Source organism: Pan paniscus, chromosome 16 (genome assembly GCF_029289425.2).
Source record: "Pan paniscus chromosome 16, NHGRI_mPanPan1-v2.0_pri, whole genome shotgun sequence".
Taxonomy (NCBI): domain Eukaryota; kingdom Metazoa; phylum Chordata; class Mammalia; order Primates; family Hominidae; genus Pan; species Pan paniscus.
Genome location: NC_073265.2, coordinates 31,572,217 through 31,594,877, shown reverse-complemented (window position 1 = coordinate 31,594,877; position 22,661 = coordinate 31,572,217). Strand labels below are relative to the sequence as shown.

General features: G+C 39.8%; 1 protein-coding gene across 10 annotated transcripts in view; it reads right to left on the bottom strand.

Annotated features, from left to right (window-relative positions):
* LOC100984344 (calpain-3) overlaps positions 1 to 22,661 on the bottom strand; it is a 145,131-nt gene that overhangs the window by 67,031 nt on the left and 55,439 nt on the right. For 9 of the 10 annotated variants that reach the window (XM_063596572.1, XM_055098321.2, XM_063596576.1 and 6 more), the window contains 8 exons: positions 18,763 to 18,889; positions 17,745 to 17,824; positions 15,735 to 15,878; positions 14,512 to 14,608; positions 6,682 to 6,783; positions 5,302 to 5,545; positions 4,460 to 4,524; positions 2,061 to 2,137 (listed from right to left, as the gene is read on the bottom strand). In XM_063596572.1, coding sequence (XP_063452642.1) covers positions 2,061 to 2,137; positions 4,460 to 4,524; positions 5,302 to 5,545; positions 6,682 to 6,783; positions 14,512 to 14,608; positions 15,735 to 15,878; positions 17,745 to 17,824; positions 18,763 to 18,889 — 936 coding nt within the window. Of the gene's footprint in view, positions 1 to 387; positions 536 to 2,060; positions 2,138 to 4,459; positions 4,525 to 5,301; positions 5,546 to 6,681; positions 6,784 to 14,511; positions 14,609 to 15,734; positions 15,879 to 17,744; positions 17,825 to 18,762; positions 18,890 to 22,661 lie in introns of all 10 variants that reach the window. The other variant, XR_004666487.3, reaches the window with a different exon arrangement.

Here is a 22,661-nt window from a genome sequence, read left to right as displayed (position 1 = left end):
CAAAGCACAATTCAAAGATAAGGTTGTTATCTATCAAGGGGGTTTAGTTGCTGAAGTACCAATAAGGCCTCTAAAGTAATTTGATGGGATAAATTCTTAAGATATCATCAGAAGCAGAATGAAAACAAACATCTTTTTCTTTCTTCTAGCTCAGTACACTTTCTGGCAGCCCTGGAGTCTATTTTGCAAGTTCACCTCCAGGGATTACCACATCCTTTATACGGCAGGTTTGTGAAGCAAGAGAAACAATCACAGAACAGTCCAGGAAATAGTGCTGAAGGAACATAATACACACTCACAACGACGTGTTTGGAATGATGATAGATCACGAATAAAACTCTGTGACTAAGTCGGAAAGGGAGCCAGTTCCTCTTAATGGGAACCTACCACTTTGCTGGAATCAACTTGAGAAATTCTCAGCAAAAATATCTGGCAGGGCATTTACTCAGCAGTTGTTGCATTTAACCTTTTCCTCAGGTTTCTACTTGGCAGGGGAACCTTAGTAAAGAGTCCTCATCTTCAGAACTCCAAATAACTGGAGAAACCAAGAGAACAGACCATAGTTCATGAACATTCTGGAGAGAAGCCTGGTTACTGTTCTGTCAATAATGACAAGCATAGTAGATGGAACCGTCGCCCCTCAAAAAGATGTACTCACGTCACAATCCCTGGAAGGAATGAATATTACCTTCTATGGTCACAGGTTTGATTAAGTTAAAGATCCTGAGACAAGAAGGTTATCCCAGATTATCCAGGTGGGCCTTCAATGTGACCACAAGTGTCCTTATAAGAGATAGACAGAGACACACAGAGGAAAAGGCAACGTGAAGATAGGCGAGACTGCAGTGACGTGGCTACAAACCAAGGAAGCCCAGGGTTGCTGGCAACCTCCAGAAGCTAACAGGGAGACATGAACAGATTCTCCCTCAGGGCCTCCAGAAGAAACCACCCCTGATGACACCTTGATTTCAGACTTCAAGCCTCCAGAATTGTGAGAGAATAAAGTTTTGTTGTTTTAAGCCACTAGGTTTGTGGTAATTTGTTACAGAAGCCTCAAGAAACTAAAACCACCACCAAACACGTAAAGCTATGTTGAGGGAGAGCACGGCGCTGGATGTGGTTTCATGGGGTTGCCAGCCCAGCACCTGACAGTACTGAGCAGCGAGCGTGGCCTGGCTCAGCTACCTTGCCACTTGCCTTGACAGTCCATGACTATGTGGCCTGGCAGTCCCATGCCAGCTCCATACCTGCGTGGCTCTTCCCCTGCCTGCTGAACCCTGTGGCATGCTCCAGTGCTCAAGGATGCTCTCTAGGGTCTGTCTCCTTCCTGCTCTCCCTTCCACACCCTTCTCCCTTAGTCTGGTGACCTGAGTTTTGCTCCAGCTCTTCTCCTGGCCCCTCTGGATTTATCTGTGGCCTGTCTCTGGAGGCTGCTCTTATTACCCATGGCTCTCTGCCTGCAGACCGCTGGTATTCCGTCCTCTCCCCAGTGCCCTGCCTGGGTTCTGTGCCCTGGGCTCCAGCAGGTCTAGGATGATATTTTATACCTGGGACAGTAATTAGTGACAATAACTAATAAAAGAGCAGAGGAATTTGGGAGGGGAGTCACTATTTTTACTTTTTACTCACTTCAGTGAGTGTATTGAGACCAGCTTTTGGTACCAAAAACTCAGGCTTCAGATAGAGCCAGACCAAAGAGCAAAGTCACTTCATATCTGCTTTCCCCCAGAGTTTGATACCTCATAGCAGACTGAAGATTTCTTCCTACCCCAAGCCTCGGTGTGTTTATCAGGACTCACTTTTACTAGTCAAAGTGTGAAGATTAAAAATCATTCTGATCCTCCTTGGAATCCTCACCAATTCATCTTTCTCCCTCCTCTCCTCCATTAAGTTTCTTGACCTCTGAGGACAGTGGTCATGACTTATTATAATAATTACTTGCTATAGTCATCTGGGGTGTGTTCACAAACACATGATGAAGAAATCTCTTTCCTAAAAGAAAAGAAGGGATGAGAGATATGAGACATATCAGATATGTGGCTGTTTATTATTACTCTTACCTCATTTGATCCTGGAAGAAACACATCAACTGTGGTGGCTTTTGGTTCTGTGACTGGATGAACCAATAATGCACTCCCTAAGTAATGGAGAGGAAATAAAGTTGAGTATCATTATAAGAGGTCTAAAAATCTCCTTTCTCTTTAACTGAGTGCTAGCTATCATGGTGTTACAGACCTCCCAGCTGTGAACTTCAGAGAGGCAGAGACTGACTTGAACCAATGATTTGTCAGAGAGATGCACTGATAGAAAGAGGGCAGGCGCTCAAAGAGGTGAGCTCAAAAAGGTCATCGCCTGTCATTAATGCACTCTGGGTATACTGAGATTATAGGAAGGGACTCTGACACAGTCCATCGGTCTCATTTTGTGTCTAACTGCTAGTGTGTCAGTAGCCAAAGCACCCCCATTGCTCCTTTCCAAGTGCTTCACTGTTTGCTGTCAGTGACGCTGAAGATGGGGAGCCCACAACTATTATCCAGAAGTGTGGTCAGTGTGGGTGCTCCGACCCTCTTGCTTGGAGTTATCATCAGAGAGGCTGCAGTTTTCTTTTTCTTTTTTCTTTTTCCTTAGAGACAGGAGACAGGGTCTCACTCTGTTCCCCAAGTGGGAGTGCAGCAGTGCAATCACAGCTTACTGCAACCTCTAACTCCTGGGCTCATGTAATCCTCCAGCCTCAGCCCCTGAGTAGCTAGGACGACAGGTACACACCCAATGTGCCCAGCTAATTTTTAAATTTTTTGTAGAGACAGGGTCTTGCTATATTGCCCAGGCTAATCTCAAACTCCTCAATTTAAGCGATCTCATATTCGGCCTCCCACAGTGTTGGGATTACAGGCATGAGCCACCATGCCTGGCCTCTAGTTTTCTTAAAGGCAACCTGGATTATTAAATTGGCTTTGACTTTGGCACAACACGTATGTAAAATTCACCCACTTACTACTTTGCTCTTTTATTCAATAAATACTTATTTCGAGTGCCTACTGCATGCCGGGCACCATGCTAGGCTCTGGGGATATAGTGGCCAATAAGACAAGCATGGCTCCTGACCTTACGGAGTTTACAGTTAGTGAAAACAAATATTAAAAAATAATTACAAATTAATTAGAATTAAGACAAATACCAAAAGAGACCAAATTACAAAATGGAATGAAAGTTACATAATAAGAGGGGCTGATTTTTACTAGGTAGAATAAGGTATAAGGAAACCAGGAGTGGTCAGGGAAGTTTCTCCAAGGCAGTGACTATTAAACTGAGACCTAATGATGAGTGGAGACTTAAAAGAACTCAGAAATGGGGCTGGGCTTGGTGGCTCACACCTGTAATCCCAGCACTTTGGAAGGCCGAGGTGGGTGGATCACCTGAGGTCAGGAGTTCGAGATTAGCCTGGGCAGCAAGACGAAACCCCATCTCTACTAAAAATAGAAAAAATTAGCCAGGCATAGTGGCACATGCCTGTGACCCAGCTACTCGGGAGGCTGAGGTGGGAGGATTGCTTGAGCCCCAGAGGCAGAGGTTGCAGTGAGCCAAGATTACACCACTGCACTCCAGCCTGGGTGACAAAATGAGGCTCCATTTAAAAAAAAAAAAAAATAGAACTCAGAAATGAAATTCACCCTTTGGGGAACAGTATATTTAGCCTGGCTTCTTGAGCCCTGCTACTAAGCTGGTAAAATTCTATGTTCTGGATTTGATAGTTAATCTTTGTTAAAGAAGAGGTCAACCAAAGAAAAACCCTATTATTGCATACGAAATAAGCTCTTCTGGTTTTTTACTATCACCACCTGGGCTGTTTTTTTCTACTTCCCTTCCCCCAAGTGATCTCACAGGATTAGAGGAGTGAACCCAGAACAAGAATCCTAAACGACATCCACAAATAAGTCAGCAAGAACAATATTATGAGAAATGCTACATCACAACAGAATGGAGGTATGATCCTACTAATAATGCATTAGAAATCTTGGTGAAGGAATTTCCTATATTTTTATTTTTTGTCTTTCTTGGAATTAGGAACTTTTTTTATTGCTCTTATATTAGAAAATATAATAAAAACATAATTACACTTTTTATGACTGTAATCAATCAAGAAATGCTTGGCCAGGCCCAGTGGCTCACGCCTGTAATCCCAGCACTTTGGGAGGCTGAGGTGGGTGGATCATGAGGTCAGGAGTTCAAGACCAGCCTGGCCAAGATGATGAAACCCTGTCTCTACTAAAAATACAAAAATTAGCCGGGCATGGTGGTGGGCACCTGTAATCCCAGCTGCTCAGGAGGCTGAGGCAGACAATTTCTTGAAACCGGGAGGCGGAGGTTGCAGTGAGCCGAGATAGCATCTCTGCACTCCAGCCTAGGTGACAGAGTGAGACTCCGTCTCAAAAAAAAAAAAAAAAACAGAAATGCTCACCCAGCATGTATTCATCTTCCATATCAAAAGTCTTTAGTTCATCAGGGAACTCTACCCACAGAGGCCTGGGGAAAGAAAAAAATTATTGTTTTAACATTATAGACATCTTATTGCAATCAATCACTTATATTTTTAGTTTTTTTTTTTTTTTTTAGATGGATCTCGCTTTGTTGCCCAGGCTGGAATGCAGTGGTGCTATCTTGGCTCACTGCAGTCTCCACCTCTTGGGTTCAACCGATTCTCCTGCCTCCGTCTCCCAAGTAGCTGGGATTACAGGCACACACCACCATGCCCAGCTAATTTTTGTATTTTTAGAGACAGGGTTTCACCATATTGGTCAGGCTGGTCTCGAACTCCAGACCTCAGATGATCCTCCCAAAGTGCTGGGATTACAGGTGTGAGCCACCAAGCCTGGCCTATTTTCAGTTCTATAACTATTCAAAGGAAATGGGAACGTGCCAAAGAGCCAAGACTCTTTTTCATATGATTCAAGCCTAAGCCTGGCAAAATAAGTTATTCTTCATGAGAAGATACTGATAGGTTAAATACTGAATGAATTTTATTACAAAGCCACTTCCTTTTTCTTTGAAATATCTCTATTCTGTCTCCTATCAAATATTCACACTTTAGTCACAAAGCAGTAGCAGTTTTTATCTTCTGTGTCCCCAACAGCCAGCACCCTGTTCACCGCGCTGCTCAATAAGCTTATTGAAACTTGATTAAACATGTAGCTTTTCTTCACCTTTCTCTTGAAATCACTGTAATTACTGCATTCTTTAATCACTGAGATCTTCTATTACAGATTGGTTGCTGGGGTCCCTGAATGGATGAAGCTTTTTTACCTCATGACAGGTTGGGAAGCCACGTGTGCATGGTAGAACAGAGAATACCAATATGGCAGGAGGCCATAGCGCTCTCTGATGGCTTCTCGGATGAGTCGGGTGTGTTCCTCCCCAAAGAGCCAAGGCTCTCGTCGCTTGGTGTTCATGGTGGCATGGCCACGGAAGAAGGGCTGGTAGGCTCCGGCCTGGTACCAACGCACTAGCAGCTCTGTCTCTGGATTCCCAATGAACCCGCCTATGTCAGCTGGAAGCAAAAGAAGGCCAAGTGAGGCAACCAAGCTTTGGATAAATGATGCACACAGGGAAATTAAGGTCTTGAAGACCGACAGGAGAAAAGCGCAGTATATGCACTTCAAATGACAGGATAGAGCCGTGGCCTCAAACAGGTGACCCCCTTACTACATAATTCAGCCTGTTTGGGGATCTGACAATGGGCTCTTAGAATATTACTTTCTTGTCGAAAGGTCAGAAGCTTTATTTCAAGATCAATATTCCTGTATGTTCCCCAAACCAGGTAACCCAGACACTGAAAAATGTCTGCCTGATTAAATAACTGTGTGTGTGTGTGTTGAAGGGGGGTGGTTGGCAACTGATTTCCTTTGGAAGCAACAGCTGAACTAAGATAAAAACAGAAAGAACTGAAGAGAAGCAGATAATCAGAAGTAGAGGTTCTGATTATCAGAATAGAATTCCATGCTGGGCCACTGAGCGGTATATACATATTCCTTGTATTGTACATGGACCAATGCAATAAAAACACATGCATCAAAAGAATGATATTAATTTGCTTCTACTCCTACAGGAAACAAGGAGCAGCTGGAACTGCAGCCATCTTGAGCCCCTTCCATATTGAGATCGCTCATCTACAGAGAATTCTTAGGATGCAGGGAAGATAGTCCATCGGAAAATCTTATTTTAACTAAATTCATCTTTCTCAAGAGCATATGTTTTTGTTTTAGTACAGTTAAAATATGCCACAGAATTTTAAATCTGCTGAGTAAAAAGAATTTCTGTAAGGCTTTCTGATTTGCTAAATTCCTTGTAGTTCTATTTTTCTCACTTTCAAGAAGAAAAGATAGCTGTCAGGAAGAGAAACTTAGTTATCAAGAGCGTCTAGGAAGGAAGTGATAAGAAAATGGCTCTGGCTCCCTTTCTGACGACTTGATTTCATGTCCTCAACAGAGACCAGATAGAAATAGCTCTGAGGCATGCCTTTCACTCTCCTCTCTAATCCGCTCCTCTTCACTTTCTCACATTTTTTCTTTCCCACATTTATGTCTGCCCACAACAGCTAATGAGAAGGGATTTGTAACCAGCTTTGATGAAAACACCCTCATTTTTTATTTCCTTGCACTTCAAGCCTCAAAGGACTCATCTTACCTCCGCAAAAAGAGATCCCAGTAATGCTGAGAGTGAGTAACATTGGGATAGAAATTTTCAAGTTGCTCCATTCTGCTGTATTGTCGCCCGTCCACACGGCACCTTTGGTCACCAGCAACAATGTATTAAAATCACAAATCAACCCATGCGTTCAATTTCCTATGTAGATTCCTTATTTGTAAAAGACAACTTAATGAAAAGGAAAACCAATTTCTCGCCTTAACATAAATAAATTCTAATTTTCTACAATGAAAAGTATCAATTTTCTAATGTGAAAAGTTATTAAAATCTACAAAACAAACATTCTAGGAAAATATTCTGAAATTGCACTCATTTTTTAAGTATAATTTAGGTCTGATAGAGGAGGAACCCTTTGAAAAATCAACTTTAAGATATAACTTGCATATAATACATGTGGTTTTTTTTTTTTTTAGATGGAGTCATGTTCTCACTTGCCCAGGCTGGAGTGCAGTGCCGTGATCTCGGCTCATTGCAACCTTTGCCTCCCAGGGTTCAAGTGAGTCTCCAGCCTCAGCCTCCCAAGTAGCTGGGATTACAAATGTGCACCATCACTCCTGGCTAAATTTTGTATTTTTAGCAGAGAGGGGTTTCACCATGTTGGCCAGGCTGGTCTTGAACTCCTAGCCTCAAGTGATCCACCTGCCTTGGCTTCCCAAAGTGCTGAAATTATAGGCGTGAGCCACCATGCCCAGCCTCTTCATGTATCTTCTTTTGAAAAGTGTCTATAGAAATCTTTTGCTCATTTAAAAAAAATATTTAAGTTCAGGGGTACATGCACAGGTGTGTTATGTCGGTAAACTCGTGTGTCACAGGAGTTTGTTGTACAGATCATTTTGTCATTTTGTCTCCCTGATGTTAAACCTAATACCCATTAGTTATTTTTCCTGATCCTCTTCCTCTTCCCACCCTCTATTCTCAGGTAGGCCCCAGTGTCTGTTGTTCCCCTCTATGTGTCCACGTGTTCTCATCATTTAGTTCCCACTCCTAAGTGAGAACATGTGGTATTTGGTTTTCTGTTTCTGCATTAGTTTGCTAAGGATAATGGCCTCCAACTCCATCCATGTTCCTGCACAGGGCATGATCTCATTCATATATATAAAAATAAATTTAATAAAAAAGAAAAAATATCAAAGACCAGATCACAGGCAAGATATCTCATTCCTTTTTATGGCTGCATAGTATTCCATGGTGTATACGTACCACATTTTCTTTATCCAGTTTACCACTGATAGGCATTTAAGTTTATTCCATGTCTTTGCTATTGTGAACAGGTGCTGCAGTAAACATACACACGCATGTGTCTTTATGACAGAATGATTTGTATTCCTTTGGGTATATACCTAGTAATGGGATTGCTGGGTCAAATGGTAGTTCTGTTTTTAGTTATTTGAGGAAACACCACATTGCTTTCCACAATGGTTGAACTATTTTACACTCCTACCAGCAGTGTATAAGCATTGTCCTTTCTCTGCAACCTTGCCAGCATCTGTTACCTTTTCACTTTTTAATAATAGCCATTCTGAATGGTGTGAGGTGGTATTTCATTGTGGTTTTGATATGCTTTTTTCTATTATCAGTGATGTTGAGCTTTTTTCCATATGCTTGTTGGCCACATGTATGTCTTCTTTTGAAAAGTGTCTGTTCATGTTCTTTGCCCACTTTTTAATGGGGCTGTTTGTTTTTTCTCTTAAATTTGCTCAAGTTCCTTATAGATGCTGGATATTAGACCTTTGTCAGATGCATAGTTTGTAAATATTTTCTCCCGTTCTGTAGATTGTCTATTAACTCTATTGACAGTTTCTTTAGCTGTGCAGAAGCTGTTTAGTTTAATTAGATCCCATTTGTCAATTTTGCTTTTGTTGCAATTGTTTTTGGTATCCTCATCATGAAATCTTTGCCTATTCCCATGTCCAGAATGGTAATGCCTAGGTTGTCTTCCAGGGTTTTTATATAGTTTTGGGTTTTACTGTTAAGTCTTCAATCCATCTTGAGTTAATTTTGTATACGGTATATGAAAGGAGTCCAGTTTCAATCTTCTGCATATGGCTTGCCAGTTGTCCCAGCACCACTTATTGAACAGGGAGTCCTTTCCCCATTGCTTGTTTTTGTCAGCTTTGTCAAAGATCAGATGGTTGTAGGTGTGCAACCTTATTTCTGGGCCCTCTATTCTGTTCCATTGGTCTACATGCCTGTTTTTGTGCCAGTATCATGTTGTTTTGGTTACTGCAGCCTTGTAGTAGTTTGAGGTTGGGTAGCATATTGCCTCCTGCTTTGTTCTTTTTGCTTAGGACTGCCTTGGTTATTCAGGCTCTTTTTTTTTTTTTCTTTTTTTTTGGTTCAATATGAATTTTAAAATAGTTTTTTCTAGTTTTGTGAGCAATGTCATTGGTAGTTTGACAGGAATAGCATGGAATCTATAAATTGCTTTGGGCAGTATGGCCATTTCAACAATATTGATTTTTCCTATCCATGAGCATGGAATGTTTTTCTATTTGCTTGTGTCATCTCTGATTTCTTTGAGCAGCATTTTGTAGTTCTCATTGTAGAGATCTTTCACGTCGCTGGTTAGCTGTATTCCTAGGTATTTTCTTCTTTTTGAGGCAATTGTGAATGGGACTATGCTCCTGATTTGGCTCTAGGCTTGACTGTTGTTGGTGTATAGAAATGCTAATGATTATTATATGTTGATTTTGTATCCTGAGACTTTGCTGAAGTTGTTTATTAGCTTAAGGAGCTTTTGGGCTGAGACTATGGGGTTTCCTAGACAGAGTCATGTCATCTGCAAATAGGAATAGTTTGACTTCCTCTCTTTCTATCTGGATGCACTTTCTTTCTTTCTCTTGCCTGACTGCTCTGGCCAGGACTTCTTCCAATATCATTTTGAATAGGAGTGGTGACAGATGGCATCCTTGTATTGTGCCAGTTTTCAAGGGGAATGCTTCCAGCTTTTGCCCATTTAGTATGATGTGGGCTGTGGATTTGTCAAATATGACTCTTATTATTTTGAGGTATGTTCCTTCAGTACCTAGTTTGCTGAGAGTTTTTAACAAGAAGGGATGCTGAATTTTATTGAAAGCTTTTTCTGCATCTATTGAGATGATCATGTGGTTTTTGTCTTTAGTTCTGTTTATGTGATGAATCACATTTATTGACTTGGGTATGTTAAACCAACCTTGCATTCCAATGATAAAGCCTTCTTGATCATGGTGGATAAGCTTTTTGATGTGCTGCTGAATTCAGTCTGCCAGTATTTTGTTGAGGATTTTTGCATCAATGTTCATCGAGGATACTGGCTTGAAATTTTCTCTTTTTTGTGTCTCTGCCAGGTTTTGGCATCAGGATGATGCTGGCATTATAGAATGAGTTAGGGAGGAGTCCTTCCTCCTCAATTTTTTGAAATAGTGTCAGTAGAAATGGTATCAGCTCTCCTTTGTACATCTGGTAAAACTGGGATGTGAATCTGTCTGGTCCTGGGCTATTTTTGGTTGGTAGGCTTTTTACTACTCATTCAATTTTGGAGCTCGTTATTAGTCTTTTCAGGGATTCAATTTCTTCTTGGTTCAGTCTTAGGAGGGTATATGTGTCCAGGAATTTATCCATTTCTCCTAGATTTTCTCCTTTGTAATTCCTAATTGTGTTTATTTGGATTTTCTCTCTTTTCTTCTTTATTAGTCTAGCTAGCAGTCTATCTATTTTGTTATTATTATTTTTTTTTTTTCAGAAAACCAACTCTTAAAGTAGGTTGTCTTTCTTATTATTATTGAGTAGTAAAAGTTCTTTATATATTCTGGATACAAGTATTTTGGCAGATATATCTGTATATGTATATTTAAAATATTTTTTTCCTCAGTCGGTGGCTTGCCATTTCATTTTCTTACCAATGTCTTTGAAAGGGCAGACATTTTTAAATTTTGATAAAGTCTAATTTGTCATTTTTTTCTTTTATGATTCATGCTTTTTGTGTTCTTTCTAAGAAATGTTTGTCTGTTTCAAAGCCATACAGATTTTCTACTGGCCAGGTGCAGTGGCTCACGCCTGTAATCCCAGCACTTTGGGAAGCCGAGGAGGGCAGATCACTTGAGGTCAAGAGTTTAAGACCGGACTGCCCAACATGGTGAAACCCTGTCTCTACTAAAAATGTAAAAGTTAGCCAGCTGTGGTGGTGGGCACCTGTAATCCCAGCCACTCAGGAGGCTGAGGCAGGAGAATCACTTGAACCCGGGAGGTGGAGGTTGCAGTGATCTGAGATGATGCCATTGCATTCCAGCCTGGGCAACAGAGTGAGACTCCATCTCAAAAAAAAAAAAAAAGATTTTATTCTATGTTTTTTCCAGAAGTTAGGTTGTATTTTTAGCTTTTAAAATGAGTTAATTTTTTAGTTTAATTTTGAATATGGTATGAGGTAGGGGTGTAGTTTCATTTTTTCCCCCACACAGATATCCAGTTGTTTCAGAACCATTTACTGAAAAGAAATTATAATTTCTCCATTAAATTGCCTTGGAAACTTTGTTGCAAAGCAATTGATCACATATGTGTTGGATACTCTGGATTCTCTACTCTGTTCCATTGATCTATGTACCTATTTCCTCCCACCTCCACCAGCCCCTGCTTCCAAAGAAAACCCTAAAAAATTTGAGAGAAGTGTTACAGGCCTTAAAGGGCAGACATAATAACAGTAGCAATAACAATAATTAACATTTATTTAACCCATACTGAGCCAGGTGTTATGCCGAATAGTTTGCTGGTATTATCCTACTTAATAATCACAACAATCCTATCAGATAAACACTATTATAAACTCAATTTTATAGATGAGGGAAGTATAGCAAGCAATGGATGCATAATCTACCCAGAGTTACACAGTTATTAAGTGGTAGAGGCAGGATTTGAGCCCAGGCACTCTGATGCCTAAGCCAGTGTTCTTGTTCTTATTTACTGAAGAGTTGCTAAGAGTTTGTGATGAGAGATTATATACCACCAAAGACAGCCATAAAAGGGAAAGTCTTATTTTATGAAATATATACTACTCCTGAAGCATTTTTGTCTATCTTCTACCAAAATAGTTTTGGTAGCTATTTTTGTTTTAATCTTTCATAGAAATTTTAGGCTACCCTACGGCCAGGAAAAAAAAAAATTCTTCTTTTTTTTTTTGAGATGGAGTTTCACTCTGTGGCCCAGGCTGGACTGCAATGGTGCAATCTTGGCTCACTGCAACTTCCACTTCCCAGTTGCAAGAAATTCTCCTGCCTCAGCCTCCTGAATAGCTGGGACTACAGGCATGTGCCACTATGCCTGGCTCATTTTCGTATTTTTAGTAGAGACAGGGTTTCACCATGTTGCCCAGGCTGGTCTCCAACTCCTAACCTCTAGTGATCTGCCCACCTGCCTCAGAAAAGTACTGGGATTACAGACATGAGCCACTGCTCGTGACCAAAAAAAAAATATATATATATATATTTTTTGAGACAGAGTTTTGCTCTTGTTGCCCAGGCTGGAGTGCAATGGCACGATCTCTGCTCACTGCAACCCCTGCCTCCCAGGTTCAAGCGATTCTCCTGCCTCAGCCTCCCTAGTAGCTGGGATTACAGGTGCGCGCTACCACGCAGCTATTTTTTTTTTTTTTTTTTTTTTTTTTTAGTAGAGACAGGGTTTCACCATGTTGATCAGGCTAGTCTTGAACTCCTGACCTCAGGTGATCCACCCGCCTCGGCCTCCCAAAGTGCTGGGGTTACAGGTTTGAGCCACTGTGCCTGGCTCAAAAAAAATATTTTCCAGGGATTGTTCTTTTAAAAAAGTATTCTAATTTCCTCTTGACTTCAAGCGAGATATGTACGTATTTACATAATGATTCTGAAATCCGTATGGAGACATTCTCATCAAGAAAGAAAGCTCACATAAACATGCAGATATTTTCATGTCTCATACTATTGTTTAGTCAGAAGTTCTCTATGGCTATTGATCATCGCATATGACTTAACAAAGTAGTGTTTCCTGTAATGTCTTGCTACACAGTGAAGCAAAGCTGATAGCTTCACACAGAGTACTGCAGGCTAAGCAATGGACCAACATAAGAGATCAACAATAACCTAATATTTAAATCTTCTGTTATCTTTTTTTAACTGTTGCTGGTAAATGTTTTCATTAAAAATACTTTTTTTTGTGATTAAAAATGATACTTGTAGACAATTTGTAAAATAAAGTTAGATAAAAGAAAAAGATGAAAATCACTCAAAATCACCAAGGTATTACATTTTCTTATATTTAACTGTCTGCCTACCTATCTACCTGCTTATTTATTTAAATTACTATCTTCCATTAATCTTTTATAAAATTGAAATAAGAAATAAGACTTGATGTTTGATAGATCAGTAAGGTGACTATAGTTAGCCTTGATTGTGTGCATTTTAAAAAAGCTAAAAGAGAATAATTCAAATGTTCCTAGTATAAAGAAAAGATACATATTCAAGGTGATAGATATCCCAATTACTCTGATTTGATTATATGAACATATCAAATTATCACACATATCCTGAAAATATGTACATCTAATACATATCAATACAAAATTAGGTTAATATTATAAACACTTAGGTGTTCCTTTTTTTATTTATCATATCAAAAACATTTTTTCATGCAATTAAAGCTACCATTTAAAATAGCCTTATGAAAATTAAAAAAAGAAAAAAAATTTTTAAACATAAATAGCCTCACGATAATCTATCATGTTGCTATACCATACTTTTATAACTATTCCCTTATTGTTATGTATTTAGATTTTCTTTCTTACTTTTGTTTCAAGGACTACCACTGTGTTGAATACCTCTGTACATGAATCTTTGCCTGAGATTGTAATATTTTGGCCCTTTCCAGAATGCCACAGGGCCAGGTTTTCAGGGGTGGAGTGGGAGGCTTAATAATGTCCACAGTATAGTAAGGGCTGGATTCTTTAAACTAGGATCTAAGCTCTCCATTGCTTATGCAAGGCCAGGGGACTTAAAATAGCCTTCCTGCCACAGGGTTGTTAAGTTGAACCAGATCTGCATTAGCTGGTAAACTGCATCCAGTTATAGATGACCCTGACCACACGCAACAGCCAGGTCTATTTTAAGCCACATTGCTAAGTGGAACAGTTGGTTAATGGAATGTGTTAGAGGTGTATCTCCCTGGCTTTGATAAATCAAAGAGACAGGACCAAAGATGACTATCCCAGCAAACTGAATACTTAGAAGTTACTCTCCCAACAACGAAGTGGCCATTTCTTCAGTGAGAAACAAGTATCAAATGACTAAAATTTGTTTATTCTGTCTTATAGGACAAAATCCACACTTTAGGGCATACCACTGTCTACAATCAAAGGCCTGACCAATGGCTATTGAAAAGGAAGGCATCAGCTGAGTGTGGTGGTTCACACCTGTAATCACAACACTTTGGGAGGCCAAGGTGGGCAGATTGCTTGAGTCCAGGAGTTCGAGACTAGCCTGGGCAACATGGTGAAACCCTGTCTCTACCAAAAAATACATATACATATATAAATTAGCTGGGTGTGGTGGTGTGCACCTGTAATCCCAGCTACTCATGAGGCTTCGGTGGGAGGATTGCTTGAGCCCAGGTGGTCAATGCTGCAGTGAGTCATGACTGTGCCACTGCACTCCAGCCTGGGTGACAAAGCGAGACTCTGTTTCAAACAAACAAATGAAAAAAAAAAAAAAAAGGAAAAGGAAGGCATCAGCACAGTAACATCACATTCTATAAATGGTTAAAAAAAAAGTTGCTAATGTGTTTTTAAGTCTGATATGAGCCATTCCTTACCATACTTTTGTGATCCAGCAAAGAAAGAACGTGTAAGAACAAAGGGTCTCTCCTTCCCTTTAGATCGTTTTATCAGTCCTTCTGCAGTAGCCATTTGCTATATCACCAAACAAGAAAAATTTCAAAGAGATGATTGGATTTGTACAGACATCCCCAATAAGCTATCTAACATATAAAAAGCAAACAGTAGGCAGGAGCATGAAATGGAAAATATTAAAATAAATCCATCAAATAATTTTCATGGTATAATGAAATTACTCTAAATTCCCCTATTAAAAGAATGGAAAATTTTCTTTGGTTAACAATAGCAACGAAATAATAATAAACAATCATCTAGCATTTCTTTGGTGCTTACTATTGCTAGGCATTTAATATAATTTTCTCATATAATCTCCGTAACAACCTCTGAGACAGACAGTTTTCATTGGTAGGAAAAACTGAGCTTCAGAGAGGTTAAATGACTGGTCCTGACCTATATAAGACAGCTCACTAACTAAAGCAGTCTACAGTTACTGCAACAGGCTGTTAAAGAGGCAAACACATACAATCTGAAAACTATGCTTATATTTAGCCAAAAGATCCCATTGGAAAATACCAATAGGTAAGAGGGCCACAGGAATACAGCCACAATTTGAAAATAACAAAGAACCATGGGTATACATGAGGTCAAGTGTCTGCCACGTCTTTTGGATGTAGTTGGCAAATGAAAGATAATTTTACCACCTTTATTGAGGAAGCTAAGTACTTAAGGAAGGCTTTACATTTTTAAAATATACTTATTGAAGCTGTGTGTCTGTGTTCTAAATATTGCTCCTCCAGTGTGAATATAAGATTTGCTGTATTTAGATATCTGTGAAATCTTAAAACACTTCTTTTAATTACCTTCCTTCACATATTTACATACTGCTCGCATCAATAAAAGTTTGAGGTAGTGGCCAGTGAGTGCCACTTATTAATGGCTCCTATCAAGGCAGAAGCTTTATGTTATAATTAATTTCATAATATTTAAAAGTTCATCAAGTTCATCATGAAAAGAAAAGAAGCAAAGGGAGAAATAATAAAAAGTCTTGTATTGGCTACTACCTAAGACTCATTGCAGTTGTCAGAAAAGACACACAAAGAGAAATGAACAGTAGAGAATAGCCATTATATCACAAAGCAAATGACTTTCAGCCAAAAGGTGGGTCACACAAGCCCAGTTTAATTCTTTTTGGATGTCTTACATGATAAAAACCGTAGATGTTGTGGAGCTCTCTGTGCTCCCAATTGCCATGATGAATGGCATTCTTCTGCATGGTTTGCTCTGGCCCTCTAAAGACAGAAGGCTCATTCATGTCATTCCAAAGGAAGAGGATGTCCGTAGATCCCTAGGAAGTAAACCTTGGTCATGACACTCCTACATTGATGATGTCTATATAATAGCTGTCACCATTGCTACCTCATTTTAAAAATTATGTTTATTATCTATGCTCTGTCCTCTGCTCCACTGCTAGAGTATAAGTTCCACAGGGAACAACATTTTGTCTGTTTTGTTCATTAATAAATCCCAAACATCTAGAATAGTACCTGGCCCATAGACAGACCTCAATAAATATTTGCTGCTGAATAAAAGAATGCTGCCCTGTGTTGTCTGTGAAATATATATTGCCTGGCAAATTCATTCCAAGACCTCCCTGCAGGACTCCTATGGGAAAGGTTGTGAATGTTCACAATTGGGCTCCTTCTCATTCATCAGATGCTACAACTCTTAACTAAGGGCAACTATAGCTGAACATGACAAGATTCTACCTTCTCTCTAATACTTTGAAAGACTTGACAGCCAATATACCTGTTTGTTAACATGATCTATAGTTTGTATCCTACACAGAATTGTTCAGTTTAGAGTGGGAAGGGACAGTTGAGTCATCTAGTTAACATGGTATTGTAGAATCCCTGGTCTTTTCTAGAATCACTTATCTTTTGGCGTTTGACTGAATAGGTAAAAAGACAGGGAGTCCCTCAGGCAGCTCATTCTATTATTTTTCAAAAATCCTGCTCCTTGTATATAACATTCCCCTCGCAGAGCCTACCTAGCTTACCTTCTGAGACCCCACAGAATACATCTGTCACCTCACCCACAAGAAAGTCTCTCAAATTCCTGGAGGTGGCTTGTTTTTTTTTTTTTTTTTTTTTGAATCTTTATTTCTAAACATGTGTGTTCTTCTATGTATAAGGGGGTAAATGATTTCCAAATATTTAACTACCATATCTTTCCTTTAGAACCATCTAAAGCAGGGATTGGCAAACATTTTTGGTAAAGGTCCAGATAGTAAATATTTTCAACTTTGCAGGCCATGAGGTCTCTTTTTCAATTATTCAACTCTGCCATAGTAGTACAAAAGCAGCCACAAATAGGGAAATGAATAGGCATGGCCAGATTTGGCCCAACGCTTGTCTATCCCTGTACTAAGTTGTTTATTAGTGCCCTAATACTTGATGCCAGAAACTACAGTTTAGTGGTTAAAAGCTGGGCTTAGGGGACAAACAGACCTGAGTTCAAATTTTGGTTCCACCACTTACTAGATGCATGACCTTGGCAAGTTTTTAAGCTTCTCTATGTCTCAATTTCCTCATCTATGGGGTTAGATTTAGTTATAGTTCCAACTTCAGAGGGTTATTATGAAGACAAATGGTATGATGCACATGAAGTCACCCTTAGCACAGTGCTTGGCACACAGCAAGTACTCCATTTGCATTAGGTATCATCATCATCAACACTGCCATCATTAATATCATCATAATTGGTTGAAAACAGTTCTCCAGATGTGGCCTCTCCAGTTTCCTCTGTGGTTCTTATCAGATTATTTAAAAATCATACTTCACTTTTAATGACAAATATGTTGTAAGATATTTTCACATGTATCATATTTAAATAACAGTTATGGAATACAATTTTATATAAAATATATAGAGCAATTTGGAAATATAATAAACCTCTGCTATAAAGTACTTTGATATATCATAGAGTCTATTATAATAGAGGTCAAAATCACAGGTTTTGTGCATTTGCTTATGCATATGGCACCTCTCCCAGCACCCCCAGAGTCTGTAATGTGGTGGCCATACTTGCCTTTTAATAAAAGCATTATATATCAAAAGCTACTCAATGAAAAAGAATAGCTTTATTCAATCACTTTTTCCACTTCTTTCACTCTTTCAGGTAACTAGAAAAGAACAAAGGAATAAAAACCAACCTGATAAACAGGGAAAGCAAAAAGACTTGAATACCACTCTCTGACCTTGGGATTGGTGAAATCCAGGTAAGAGGAGAGACCTGTGGAGGCAGAACAGTAGATAGCCTGTCAAGAACAGTGGTCCTCACAGTAAGATGCATTGTAAAGAAGATATCAGATGTGAGAGCTGGGAAATGGGCACCTTACATAAACACGAAAGTTGGCTGACAGAAGCATGGTCTGTTGAGAAGTGAAGGAAGGTAATGCTGGGCTCCAGTGACAATCACTAGATCTTTCAATACCAGAAGCCCAGGGGAATGCCAATGCACAAGTATCATGATAGAGCCTGTCCCTCACTGATGGCCTAAGATAGCCCAAGGAAGGATGGCAAATATCCTGCAGTGATCTCTTGGTTCTTAAAGAGAACAGAGAATTGTGTTCAAGGGATGTAAAGGGAAAAAAAGAAAGGCACGGGGTTTCTCTACAGTGCATGGATTTATGATAGATAGTGCTGACTTTTTATTTCTAAACAACGTATTTTCCTTTTGTCCTTGGGGAGTTTCTACCAAGGCTTTAAATTAATAACTTTTAATAACTTTTGAAATGAAGAATCCATAGTCATCAGGGTGGCTGAGGTCACTCATGAAAGCCTGGGAAGTCAAAACTGTGGGCTAAAAGGGTGAAGAGCAATCACAAGGAGAGAGCTTGCAGGACCCCCTTTTTTTCTTTCTCCTCCTCTGCTTTTCTTATTCCCCGACTTTTTATCTCTGTTTGCTTGGAGAAACAGCATGCCACTGAGGTTTGCTTGTTTATTTTTCATTCATTCAATTATTGATTGATAAATACATACAAAGCATATAGTACCAGGTATTATAAAAGATACAAAAGAAGGCAAACCTATCTCTTCATTAAATTATATGCTTAAAATGTAGCTAGAGGAGCAAGAGACATCTACAAGGGAGCAGAATGATGACCATGCAGCCTTCATTAATTGGGACAGAACATGTGGAAATAATAAGTGTATAAAGTGATTTCATACCTGGCCAACACACCCCTTCAAAGTCTTCCCCTTCCTGATTCTTCACAAAGAAGCCCTGATCTTTGGCTTTCACATATACTGAGTAGTCAGGATCAATCTTGATGTGGGGATCACTGATGACCACAAGCTGTCAGGACATGAAGGTTTGGAGGTCTCATCAGTTTTATGTAAGACAAATGTTCACGTATATGTTTTCGCCATAGTTTGGGGGTTCAATTTTTACAAACAACTACAACTAGTATTGAAATATTTCAGACAAAAAAACAAAAACAAAAACAAAAAGTAAATATTTCAGACACCAGTAAAACCCTATAACCTTTCATGTGCTTATGAGAATTTCAACTGATACCAAAACTGGGCCAATGCTGGCCAGGCACAGCGGCTCACACCTGCAATCCCAACACATTGGGAGGCCAAGGTGGGAGGACTGCTTAAGGCCAGGAGTTTGAGACCAGCCTGGGCAACATAGTGGAACACTGTCTCCACAAAAAAATTTAAAAATTAGCTGGGTGTGGTGGTGTCCACCTGTGGTCCCAGCTACTCAGGAGGCTGAGGCAGGAGGACTGTTTGAGCTGGGGAGGTCGTGGCTACAGTGAGCCATGATCATGATACTGCAATCCAGCTTGGGTGACAGAACAAGACCCCATCTCTAAAAAAGAAAAAAACAAAAACAAAAAAACCAGGCCGATGCTCTTTTATAATTATTGCTGCCTAACCAATAGATGTTCTTTAAATAGCATTAAGTGTCTATCTGTCCATGATGCTGAGTGCTGCATACTATACATACAGAACTAAGTAGGCAGGGTACCTGCTCCCTAGACATTTAGACGCTCAGATAACATTGATATACGCAAACATTAAAGAAACTAAGAGAATAACATGTTAAAAACAAAGTCCCCAAGCCCAGTGGTGCAGGCATATTAGGAAGGAGATTTGAGAAAAGTTGTAAGCCACAGCGTTGTGTCTCTAGCATCTCTCCGTGACTTTACAATACCATCACTTCCACCAGTCTAGGGCCTCAATAACACTTTAATTGGCCAGAACACCATCTAATCCTCCTTCCTCATCTCTATTCTAATCAGTCCTGAATATTAAAGTTTAATTCTTCATTGCTCAAACATTTTCTTAAATTTTTTTGTTTGTTTGTTTTTTGAGACAGAGTCTCGCTCTGTCGCCCAGGCTGGAGTGCAGTGGCACGATCTCGGCTCATTGCAACCTCCGCCTCCTGGGTTCCAGCGATTCTCCTGCCTCAGCCTCCCAAGTAGCTGGGATTACAGGTGCCCGCCACTATGCTGGACTAATTTTTTTTTTTTTGTATTTTTAATAGAGATAGGGTTTCATTATGTTGGCCAGGCTGATCTCGAACTCCTGACCTCAGGTGATCTGCTCACCTCGGCCTCCCAAAGTGCTGGGATTACAGGTGTGAGCCACCGCACCCAGCCTTAATTTTTAAATTGTGGTAAAATACACATAACATAAAATTTACTATCTTAACCATTTTTAAGTGTGCAGTTTAGTACTGTTAAGTATGTACAGTCATAATGTTGTGTAGTCAATCTCCAGAACTCTCTCATGTTGCAAAACTAAACCTTTATACTCATTAAATGATGATTTCTCATTCCCTCCTCCTGGCTCCAGCAACTACCATTCTATAATACTTTCTGTCTCTATGAATATGACTACTCCAATTACTTCAAATTAGTGGAATCACACGGTATTTGTCTTTTTGTTACTGGCTTATTTCACTTAGCATTTATCCTCAAGGTTCATCCATGCTGTAGTATCTATTAGAATTTCCTTCGTTTTAAAGGCTGAATAATATTCTGTTGTACGTATATACCACATTTTGTTTACATATTCGTCTGTCAATGGAGTTGCAACCCAAGCAGCTTGGGTTGCTTTGACCTTTTGACTACTGTGACTAATGCTGCTATAAACATGGGTGTATAAATATCTTTTCAGGTTCCTGCTTCCAGTTCCTTTGGGTATATACCCACAAGTGGAATTGCTGGATCATACAGTAATTCCATTTTTAAATTTTTGAGGAACTATCATATTGTTTTCCATAACAGCTGTACCATTTTGCATTCCTACCAACGGTGCACAAAGATTCCAATTTCTCTACATCCTTGCCAACACTTGTTATTTTGTTTTTTTTTTAAATAGTAGTCATCTTAATTATGTAAAATAGGATTTCACTGTGGTCTTGGTTTGCATTTCCCTAATGATTACTGGTGTTGAGCATCTTTTCTTGTGCTTGTTGGCTATTTGTGTATCTTCTTTGGAGAGATGTCTATTCAAGTTCTTTGCCCACTTTTTAACTGTTTTTTTTTTGTTGTTGCTGAGTTGTAGGAATTTGTTATATATTCTGGATATTAACCCCTTATTCAAAAACTTGTAATGTTTCCAAATGCATACAAAGCAGTTTACACAAAGGTCCTAACCTTTCTGGTCAGATCCTCCACTATTAGAACCCTCCCATGCCTGGCTGTCAAACTTGCCTGTGCACTGCTTTCCGAACACCCCTAATGCTCCTTCCTCTGGCTGCATTGCCCTCTTCCCTCTCCCTGCTTACTCATTAGTTAGGGACATGCTTCAGGGCTCATCTAAAATGCACCTCTAGGCCAGATATGATGGCTCACGCCTGTAACCCCAGCACTTTGGGAGCCTCAGGTGGGCGGATCACCTGAAGTCAGGAGTTCAAGACCAGCCTGGCCAACATGGTGAAACCCCATCTCTACTAAAAATACAAAAATTAGCTGGCCATGGTGGCACATGCCTGTAATTCTAGATACTCAGGAGGCTGAGGCAGGAGAATTGCATGAACCCAGGAGATGGAGGATGCAATGAGCTGAGATCGCACCATAGCACTACAGCCTGGGTGACAGAGTGAGACTCTGTCCCAAAAAAAAAATTTAAATAAAAAATAAATAAATAAAATAAAATGCACCTCTGGAACAAAGCCCTGCTTAAGTCTTGAGGATACAATCTTCTCTTTCTTGGCCTGCCCCTACCCTGACCTTTCTTTGGCCCTTATGTTACTTTCCTGTATTGTAGTTGGATACTTGCCTTTTCTTCACTCACTGTAAGACCACAAGGAGCTCATCTCTGTATACCCTTCAGCACTACCATAGCATCTTGAAGGTTCAAGGCCTCAGTAAATAACTACTTATTAAGGACAGAAGATCTGGAGTCAGGCAGACCATGGTTCAGATTCTTGCCATGCTATTTATTCACTGTGTGCCTTTGTGTAAATTTTGAAACCAGTCTAAGCCTCAGCTTCTTCATCTAAAATATGGGGTAACAAGACCTACCTTATAGTTTTGTCATCGCTGGATGGAATAATGTGTTTTATCATATTGTCTAGCCCATAACAGCTTGATATATGGTAACTATTTATTAATTGGGAAATTAGGAGTTAACTGGATGGGCTCTGGCTGTCTGAAAAGCCTGGTGGGGAGGTCAAAGGAATGGGTTGAAAAGTCAACCTTACTTTCAAGGAGAGGGACTTTATTCACTCACATGATACACATAGGGTTTCGCCCCCCTTCTCCTCTCTCCATTTTCTTCTCTCCTTCCATCTTTTCATTATTGCTATTACCACCACCACCACTCCTGGAGCTGGAAAGCAGCATTATACATGTTCCAGTGGCTTCTCTCCCTCCCCATTTTCTATTTCTGTTCTTTTCTTGGCCAGATTGACAGGTGGAGTCCACCAGGGAAGCATGCAGGAAAAACAGTGTAATAAAGAATTTGATACCATATTTGATATTTGACTTTTAAGCATTTTCAAGCCCTGCTACTCCCCCCTTACCCTTCGGCCCGTATCTGGACAAGCTGACAAAGAAAGCTCTAGTGCTCCCTCCTTTGGTGCCAGCAGGGGGTTCAAACTATCTAAG